Source organism: Danio rerio, chromosome 1 (assembly GCF_052040795.2).
Source record: "Danio rerio strain M-AB ecotype USA chromosome 1, GRCz13ab, whole genome shotgun sequence".
Taxonomy (NCBI): Eukaryota; Metazoa; Chordata; class Actinopteri; order Cypriniformes; family Danionidae; genus Danio; species Danio rerio.
In genome coordinates, this window is record NC_141021.1 from 1,315,001 (window position 1) to 1,325,000 (window position 10,000).

The 10,000-nt window shown below is 39.3% G+C and overlaps 1 protein-coding gene across 6 annotated transcripts in view; it reads right to left on the reverse strand.

Moving 5' to 3' along the window:
- Positions 1 to 10,000, reverse strand: part of ncam2a (neural cell adhesion molecule 2a) — a gene marked incomplete at its 5' end in the record, with an annotated part of 111,007 nt that overhangs the window by 46,910 nt on the left and 54,097 nt on the right. For all 6 annotated transcript variants that reach the window (NM_001442002.1, NM_001442003.1, NM_001076744.2 and 3 more), the window contains 2 exon segments: positions 491 to 660; positions 8,408 to 8,525. In NM_001442002.1, the coding sequence (NP_001428931.1) occupies positions 491 to 660; positions 8,408 to 8,525 (288 nt within the window).

Genomic DNA, 10,000 nt, shown 5'->3' on the forward strand with positions numbered 1-10,000 from the left:
GATTGGCCAGCTGAGCCTGTATTCTGATTGGTAAGCTAAGCTAGTGCCCTGATTGGTGAGCTGAGTCTGTGCTCTGACTGGGAATGTGAGCCAGTGCTCTGATTGGCCAGTTGAGGAAGTCTTCTGATTGGTCAACTTTCTAACTAGTTATAATAAAGTACTACTAAGTTATAAGATCATCCATTATAACTACTAGTGAACATAATATTAGGCAGGGAATAAGCCAGTACTTTATAGCATGAATTGTGAGCTAATCTGCAGTGTTACCAAATGAATTAGCTATAATGTACATTTTTTTAAAAGCATGGTAAAATGAGTATATAAGAATGATTAGTTCTGCTGTTGTTTACGAATTACAGTTTTGATAATGTACAGTGAGGACGTTCTCATGTCACTCTCAGTGTGTCAAGCTCATCATTGCCCTAGTGTCCGAATTCATGCACACAACCTACAGATGAATGAACAAATGAATGAAAGAGTGTCTCCTCACCGAACACCTTGAGGAAGAGCTGGCTCTCGGAGCTGCCGGCTTTGTTGCTGGCTCGACACATGTAGGGTCCACCGTCTGTTTGCTTGATGTTTTTAACAGTGAGCGTGCTTTTACCTCCATTCATAGTGTTCAACACGTACTGCTCCGAGTGCTCGATCGCATGACCCTTCCTGAGGACACACCAGTTAATAACACATCAAAACACTGCAAGGGAATACTCACATCAAGAGTCTCACATTTGATGACAACTTTAAAAAAAAGAAATGTTCAAGATAGCACTCTTATTATATTTGTTTATAGGCGTCTCTGAGTCCACGAAGAATCTTTAACATCCATGCAATCTCACCACATGCACAAAAAGGTTCTTTAACTTACTCTGCCTCTCTGATTTATACAGAAATGTTGAATTTATACAGTATTTAGGGCAAACTACAATTACATGAGCTAAAAAGAAACAGCACATGACTTTTTTTCAGCGGATAAGTAACTCAATTACATTAACTAGTCACTTATTCACCCAACACTGCCCATGATTAAGTTAATCTAAGGCAGCTCTCCGTGTTTCCAGAATTATCCACAGGCTAAACAGCAAACAATAAAGCAACAAACAGGACACAATCAGAGGATATCAAGCTGAACACTAATCTCAACTTAATCACAAACCTTCAGCAGTGCAAATAATAGAGAAAAGTCAACATTCTGCTCTTATTTACAGTCATTATTCAATTAAAATGAAGGAGAACATCTGCTTAACATAAGAACATGTATAAATCAGCATAACACAACAGATGTGAACTATAACTAATGCACTGCTGAACATAATAATAATAATCATTAACTAACATCTATCTAGTGAGATTATAGTTCATCTTTTCATCATTATATTGCTGATGTAACTGGAAACACTGATTATGATATCAATGTTTATTGCATTTAATTGCAGTCTCGCGCAGAGCTAAAGTATAATAAAGCTTGCTTATTATTATTCATTCATTTAATAATAAATAACGCAAACATAGAGGATGTTTTAAAGGAACAGATCACCCAAAAATGACCATTGATCATTATCATAATCAGCATTTCATCTTCTGCAGAACACAAGCAATGACTTGAGCTTGGCCACTGTTCTGATTGGTCAGCTGGACCAGTGCTCTGATTAGCCGCTGAGACTGAGCTCGGATTGGTGAGTTGAGTCTGTGCTCTGATTGGTCAGCTGAGTCTGTGCTCTGATTGGTGAGCTTGGCCAGTGTTCTGATTGGTCAGCTGGACCAGTGCTTTGATTAGCCAGCTGAGACTGAGCTCGGATTGGTGAGTTGAGTCTGTGCTCTGATTGGTCAGCTGGGCCAGAGTTCTGATTAATCAGCTGGACCAGTGCTCTGATTGGTGAGCTGAGTTTCTCATTTGATTGGTCAGCAGGGCTAGTATTTAGATTGGGCAGTGCTCTGATTGGCCAGTTGAGTATGTGCTCTGATTGGTCAGCTAAGTCTGTGCTCTGATTGGTGAGCTTGGCCAGTGTTCTGATTGGTCAGCTGGACCAGTGCTCTGATTAGCTGCTGAGACTGAGCTCGGATTGGTGAGTTGAGTCTGTGCTCTGATTGGTCAGCTGAGTCTGTGCTCTGATTGGTGAGCTTGGCCAGTGTTCTGATTGGTCAGCTGGACCAGTGCTTTGATTAGCCAGCTGAGACTGAGCTCGGATTGGTGAGTTGAGTCTGTGCTCTGATTGGTCAGCTGGGCCAGAGTTCTGATTAATCAGCTGGACCAGTGCTCTGATTGGTGAGCTGAGTTTCTCATTTGATTGGTCAGCAGGGCTAGTATTTAGATTGGGCAGTGCTCTGATTGGTCAGTTGAGTATGTGCTCTGATTGGTGAGCTTGGCCAGTGCTCTGATTGGTCAGCTGGACCAGTGCTTTGATTAGCCAGCTGAGACTGAGCTCGGATTGGTGAGTTGAGTCTGTGCTTTGATTGGTCAGCTGGGCAAGTGTCCTGAATAATCAGCTGGGCCAGTGCTCTGATTGGTGAGCTGAGTTTCTCATGTTTATTGCATTTAATTGCAGTCTCACGCAGAGCTAAAGTATAATAAAGCTTGCTTATTATTATTCATTCATTTAATAATAAATAATGCAAATATAGAGGATGTTTTAAAGGAACAGATCACCCAAAAATGACCATTGATCATTATCATAATCAGCATTTCATCTTCTGCAAAACACAAGCAATGACTTCTTTCGGGATCCCACTGTCTTCCACTGCAGAAAGTAATTCTAGTTTAGATGAACATGTTGGTGTGTACAGTAAACAATGGAATACAGAGCAGATGATAATATATAATAACATAATCATTCCAGTTAAGATTTAAATGTCACTTTAAGCTGAATACTTAAAATAAAACTGAAGCTTAAAAAATTGTAATGCTGATTTAATATAAAAAAGAGCATTAAAACATAAATTAAACTCCTTTGCAGCTTCAAACAGTACAAATTAACAGCTGAACATATTCATAATGACTTCAATACATGCATTACATTATTCATTATAGAATTAGATCACCCTGGAAAAAAAAATGTTGAATCAAATATAGACAAACCCAACTTCATTCATTCATTTTCCTTTGACTTTGTCCTTTAGGCACAGTGGAATGAACCGCCAACTATTCTATGGAATAAAATCACTGTCATAAATATTTTGTGCGTATATAAAATTTACGCATCTGTAATTATAATAAAATATATGGCCCCAGACCACAAAACCAGATGGCAATCATCTGAAACAGACCTGTATGTCATCTGAAAGCTAAATAATGAAGCGCCTCATTGATGTATGCAATTTTCTTGAGATGATATGTTCAGATATTTTTTTATATTATCTTTAAATTTGTACAAAGTAATGTATTAGTAACTCATTCATTCATTCATTTTCTTGTCGGCTTAGTCCCTTTATTAATCCGGGGTCGCCACAGCGGAATGATCAACTTATTCAGCAAGTTTTTTACGCAGCGGATGCCCTTCCAGCCGCAACCCATATATGGGGAAACATCCACACACACATTCACACACACACTCATACACTATGGACAATTTAGCCTACCCAATTCACCTGTACCGCATGTGTTTGGACTGTGGGGGAAACCGGAGCACCCGGAGAAACCCACGCGAAGGCAGGGAGAACATGCAAACTCCACACAGAAATACCAACTGAGTCGAGATTCGAACCAGCGACCCAGCAACCTTCTAGCTGTGAGGCGACAGCACTAACTACTGCGCCACTGCCTCGTCGGTATTAGTAACTATTAATATAAATGTTTGTAATGATATTTGTTATTATTTGTTTGTTATATTACTTGATTAAACTATAAGACACATTATATTGTATTATTATAATTAATAAACTATTACCAGAAACATTTAAATGATCATTTAGCCTTATACTATTCTGTGCGTTTCTCTCTTTCCGTGTTTGTTCTATATTGGTGATTGCTTAATCACCACATTATATTTAGCTTATTCTGATTTATTGAAATTAATTATTGAGAGTCTTTTTATCTACCTATACTGAATAAATCTGTCTAATTTAGTTTGTGTTCTCTGGTGATCTTATAGGTTGTTTGTGAGTTACTTAAGTAACTTTAGTTAAAAAAGGTACCTTAATCAACAGATGTAATGTTAAAGTTAACAGTGTTCAGTGATTTACTGCATTTGCTGCCTGTAATGTTAACTTACATTATGCTAGCTCGCTATCCTCGCCCCATTCTTAATTTTGATTCTGTAAAATGTCCAAGAAACACAGCGAAAATGGACCTCATTAAGTCTCAACCTTTTATTACAGCTCATGAAGGACATTTCTCAAAGAGGGAATAACAAAACTCTTACCCGAGACGGTGTGTGGGGGCTCTGAGTGCCCAGGAGACGCAATCGATGACTCTCGCTTACAGTGGTGACGTATTTTTGACCGTGGGGTGTCGCTGTTTGATTCTTACTCGTAATCAGGACTTCATGTCCGTGGTGAAACTGTATTTCGTGTTTGTAAAGTACACCCATCGTCAATTTATCAGTCATATACAAACAAACAAAGAAAATGCTGCATCTGTTCTAATGGCAGATTTTGGAATTGTACCCTCGTAAAATTACGAGTACGTTCCGTTTTCCTTTACGATTTTATAACTACGGATGCGTGAATTTTATTTACGCACTAAATATTTATGACAGTGATTTTATTCCATACTATGCCAGCATATGTTTTACACAATGAATTCCCTTCCAGCTGCAACCCAGTATTGGGAAACACCCATAAACACTCATTTACACACACATACACATCGGCCAGTTTAGTTCATCAAAGGCACCAAGAGGAAACCCATGCCAACACGGGGAGAACATGCAAACTCCACACAGAAACACCAACTGACCCAGCTGGGACTCGAACCAGCAACCTTCTTGCTGGTTTTTAGAGAATGTAACATTATATCCTAACAATATAATCATTTTTTATTAATTGTATTAGCTTTAAACTGCATTATCCGCTGCAGGATCTTTATATTCTGCTGTTAAAGTGAACTTTTTTTTGTGAATGAACCTGCATGACAGGACTCTCATAACACACATTAACACCTGAACGCCTGCGCTTTAAATGACTGTAATTTTGAAGTTGGAGTGAATTGAAGAGAACTTTGTTATCTTTCTGACTTGCGGTAAAAATAACTTTAATGCGCTTTAATTTCAGCCATTTACATCAATCTTTCATTGCTTTAAAATCAGTAAAAAACTATAATCGTGCTGCACTTTGGGCTGGTAATGTTCAGATTGAACATTAACACTCAAAAACTCATACAATTGCTCAAATGCCAGCTTTATATTACTTTCAATCAACAATTCCTGTTATTTTTCTCTCCCAAGTACAGCTTATCTAAAAGTCTGTGGATTCAGGCCTATTTTTAGTCATTAAAAACCTATGATGTAAGACATTATTGTGTTGGGATAATCAGCAGCAGCGTTTCCATCTGTGACCATATAAATGCTTCTGATTGGCTACAGCACTCAACAGAATCATCGCTGCAAAAAACAACAAGTAGAAAGAAAACTGATGCAGCATGCTGATTTACATTCTTTTCCACATTGTCTGACTTTAAATGGTTTGTTTTCACGTTATGAAAAGAAATAAAACTCATAAAGGATCCCTCAAAAGCTAAAACATTCATTCATTCATTCATTCATATTCCTTCAGCTTAGTCCCTTTATTCATTAGGGGTTGCCACAGCGGAATGAACCGCCAACTTGTTCATTCATTCATTCATTTTCTTCTCGACTGAGTCCCTTTATTAATTCGGGGTCGCCACAGCGGAATGAACCGCCAACTTATACAGCAAATTTTGCAGCAACCCATCTCTGGGAAACATCCATACACACACTCATACACTACGGACAATTTAGCCTACCCAATTCAACAGTACCGCATGTCTTTGGACTGTGGGGGAAACCGGAGCACTTGGAGGAAACCCACGCGAAGGCAGGGAGAACATGCAAACTCCACACAGAAACGCCAACTGAGCCGAGGCTTGAACCAGCGACCCTCTTGCTGTGAGGCGACAGCACTACCTACTGCACCACTGCCTCGCCCCTGAACCGCCAACTATTCCAGCATATGTTTTATAAAGCGGATGCCCTTCCAGCTGCAACCCAGCATTGGGAAACACCCATACACACTCTTTCACACACACACACACACACACACTACGATCAATTTAGTTAATCAATTCCCCTATAGCACATGTGTTTGGACTGTGGGGGAAACCGGAGGAAACACGGGGAGAACGTGCAAACTCCACACAGAAATGCCAACTGACCCAGCTGTAACTGGAACCAGTAACCTTCTTGCTATAAGTCCACAGTGATAATCACTGAGCCACCATGCCACTTTGGTGAAACTCTAATATACTAATATACACTAATATACTTTTAATATACAGCTGAACATTTTGATATAGAGTAGTAATGTTTTATTCCACTATCGTTCAGGCTTATCTCAGATTAGCCAGAATATCATCAAGCTCGGCCTCATCTTCCAGTCCACGCGGGTCAGCCAGCACACACTTTCACGGCCACGTTCAATTCCTCCCGCACACAATGCCGAGATGTGAGAGGAACTGATTGGGGTTTATCAGCGAAAGGCTTTGAAGGGTTTGATCAAAGCTCACATCACCTCTACACACATTAGCATACAGACGAGCTGAGGACACTGTGCCCTATATACAGTACAGTACACTAGCCCTGATGCCCAGCCAGTGCCCTACACTGAAAATTAAGATCTGTTAATGAACACTAGCAGTATTTAGAGATTCTCAAGTGTTTATTTGTGGTTGTGAATTACATTAAAGGGGCGGCACAGTGATTAGCACTGTGGTCCACAACAAGAAGGTCTCCGGTTTGAGTCCCGGCTGGGTCAGTTAGTGTTTCTGTGTGGAGTTTGCACGTTCTCCTCGTGTTGGCGTGGGTTTCCTCCAGGTGCTCCAGTTTCCCCACACAGTCCAAACACATGCGCTATAGGGGAATTGATGAACTAAATTGGCCATAGTGTATGAGGTTGTGTGTGAATGAGTGTGTATGGGTGTTTCCCAGAACTGGGTTGCAGCTGGAAGGGCATTCGGTGTGTAAAACATATGCTTGAATAGTTGGCGGTTCATTCCGTTGTGGCGACCTCTGAAATAGAGACTAAACTGACGGAAAATGAATGAATGAATTGCATTATGGGATGTTAATCTCTGTTGTGTCCACTTTTAATGTTGAATATTTAGCTCTACAGTTTAACAAAGTGACTTTTATTGACATTATTTTGACATAGTCATTTGAAGTAATAATATAATGTACAAGAAATATTATCTTATATATATTATATATTATAAAAATATTATATTATAAAAATAAAAATATTATATTATAAAATATAAATATAAATATTATTATATTATAATATATAAAATATAAAATAATATTATATTATAAAAATAAGTGTGTAAATAAACAGAAAATGTACTGGCAGTTTATTACAAGGTTTCTGCAGTATGATATACAACACCAACCCACACAATTTAGCACTGTAAACTAGGAAAAATGCTCCTAAAAGTCACTTTTTCGAACCTTTAATGGTTAAAGAGTGTTGGAAGAAAGATCAAGGTCCCATTATGCAATTGAAAAGCATGAATAAATGGGGAAAAATGAAAACACGAATGACAAAATCAGAAAAACTGCCCATTTACATATTTGTTTTACATTGTGCGAACACATTTTGTGCTCTCCTCCAGTTTGTGAACTGCTGATCTGCAGATTAACCATTATATTCATCATGACTGGAGTCTTTATCTGCAGAGACTATAATCTACAGAAGGAAACATGCTTGGAAAGTCCCTGTTTTTACTTAAACCACAAATGAGAAAGTGGTTTTGTCAAACATCTGTATACAGTAAAAGTTGGAATTATTTGTCTTCCTGTTATATTTCACTGCATATTTCTAAACATAACAAGTGTTAATAACTCATCTCTAATAACTGATTTCTCTTTGCCATGATGACAGTAAATAATATTAGACTAGATATTCTTCAAGACACTAGTATTCAGCTTAAAGTGACATTTAAAGGCTTCACTAGGGTAATTAGGGTAAAGTTAGGGTAATTAGGCAATAGTATAGCAGTGGTTTGTTCTGGACACAATCCAAAACTAATATTGCTGAAGGGGCGAATAATATTAACCTTAAAATGGCTTTAAAAAAAGTAAAATCTGCTTTTATTTACTAGTATTCAGCTTAAAGTGCCATTTAAAGGCTTGACCAGGTTAACTAGGCAGCTTTGGGTAATTAGGCAAGTCACTGTATAAATCACAAAATCTGGAAAACTGGATATGCTTTAGAGTGTGCAGGCGTTACTGTTACCCACCAGTACCAGATGACCTGCGGGTCGGGCGAGCCAGAGGTGACGCAGGTGAAAGTGACAGACTCCTGGTAGTCTGCAGTGGCGTTGAAGGACTGCTGCGGCACAGACAGCACAGGAGGAACTGCCGAAACACCACAGACACAAGCATGTGTGCATTCATTAGTATCTTTAAAGGTTCAGGACACCCTGGAGAACTTTTTTTTTTTATATTAACAGATGTGTGTGTGTTGAGCATCAGTTAAGACAATGTTAGCACCTGTCAGCTTTAATTGTGGGGGAAACTGGATAATTTTGAGCTTTTGTCAGCTAATTTCAGCTTCCGGTTTTGAAATGATTTTTGGGGCGGATCAAAATCGGCGACGTAGCGCAGTACTGCAAGTGCAATGATGACGCGTCGGTTTCTCATTATTATTCATAGCGGAGTTTTCTTATCCTATGAGAAGAGCCGGCTGCTTAATTATTCATCAGACCTGCCAGACCTGCCAGAGTCAAGCCCGATCTGAGAGACACGTCACGGACCCACGGCATGGGCACACAGTATTTAGCCGTTCATGAAGGCTCATATGTGTTTGTTTCCATGATCCACGCGGTTTGTTGCATGTTTTCCCCCGCGATCTTGTCAGGGCCGATCATACAGCAAAGCTGTGTGTGTGTGCTGCTAGCATTTTTGTCGGAAGAGCAGCACAAGAATTAGAGAATGGCGGACGCTGTCTTTTATTAGGAGTTCGTTCATATTCAGACACATCACTGTGCTGCTGTGTTTGCCTCAATCCTCCAGATTACCAGCAGGGCTAATGGTTAAAATAGACAGGTCAGGAAACCTGCTGCACTGAGTCTGCTGGATACGGATTGAGGGAGAAGTCCTCATTTATAGGGTTTACATGAACACACTTATCTTTATAATGATATAAATTGTGGTTATGTGTATATGAAATTACGAATAACAAATGTAGCTGGGTATTAAATCACTATTTATTTCTTTGCATTTTAACTTTGTAAACTATAAACTCATGCGTCTCCTCACGGTTTGTCTCATTTTGTGAGCTAGCTTCATTATTCGCTCACGTTCTCCCCTGCTGGCCACGCCCACTCCTACCCGATGCTTGCGGAGCTCCACGCCCATTAATCATGCATCTTTTGAAAAAATTCTGAAGTAGACTTTAACCGAAAGTGGGGGGTGTCATGGCCCTTTAAAGTACACATGACATCAAAACTATTGATTTCGTTAGCTCGCATTGCTAGTTCAGTGCTGAACAATTTATCAGTGCATGTCATTAATAGAAAAAAAAAAAGTTTGCCCTTGAAATCTTTAACTGAAATCAGAAAATGGACTTCCTGTTTGTTTTGAGTTCTCAGATAAGGTCTGTCTGAGGTATTGGGCGTGGCTTACACACTTAACCACGCCCCTCCAGCAGTCAGTTTTGACAATAAACAGTAATGGAGAGCAGGAGGAGTCTGTTAGGCTGTAATAACTCTCCCCAAATAACATCTTTCAGAATGACACGCCTACTTTACAACCAATCAGCATAAAAAAAACAAGCCACGCCCCTGTTTTCTCATTTAATATTCCGTTTCTCCAGGAACTGCATCACAATA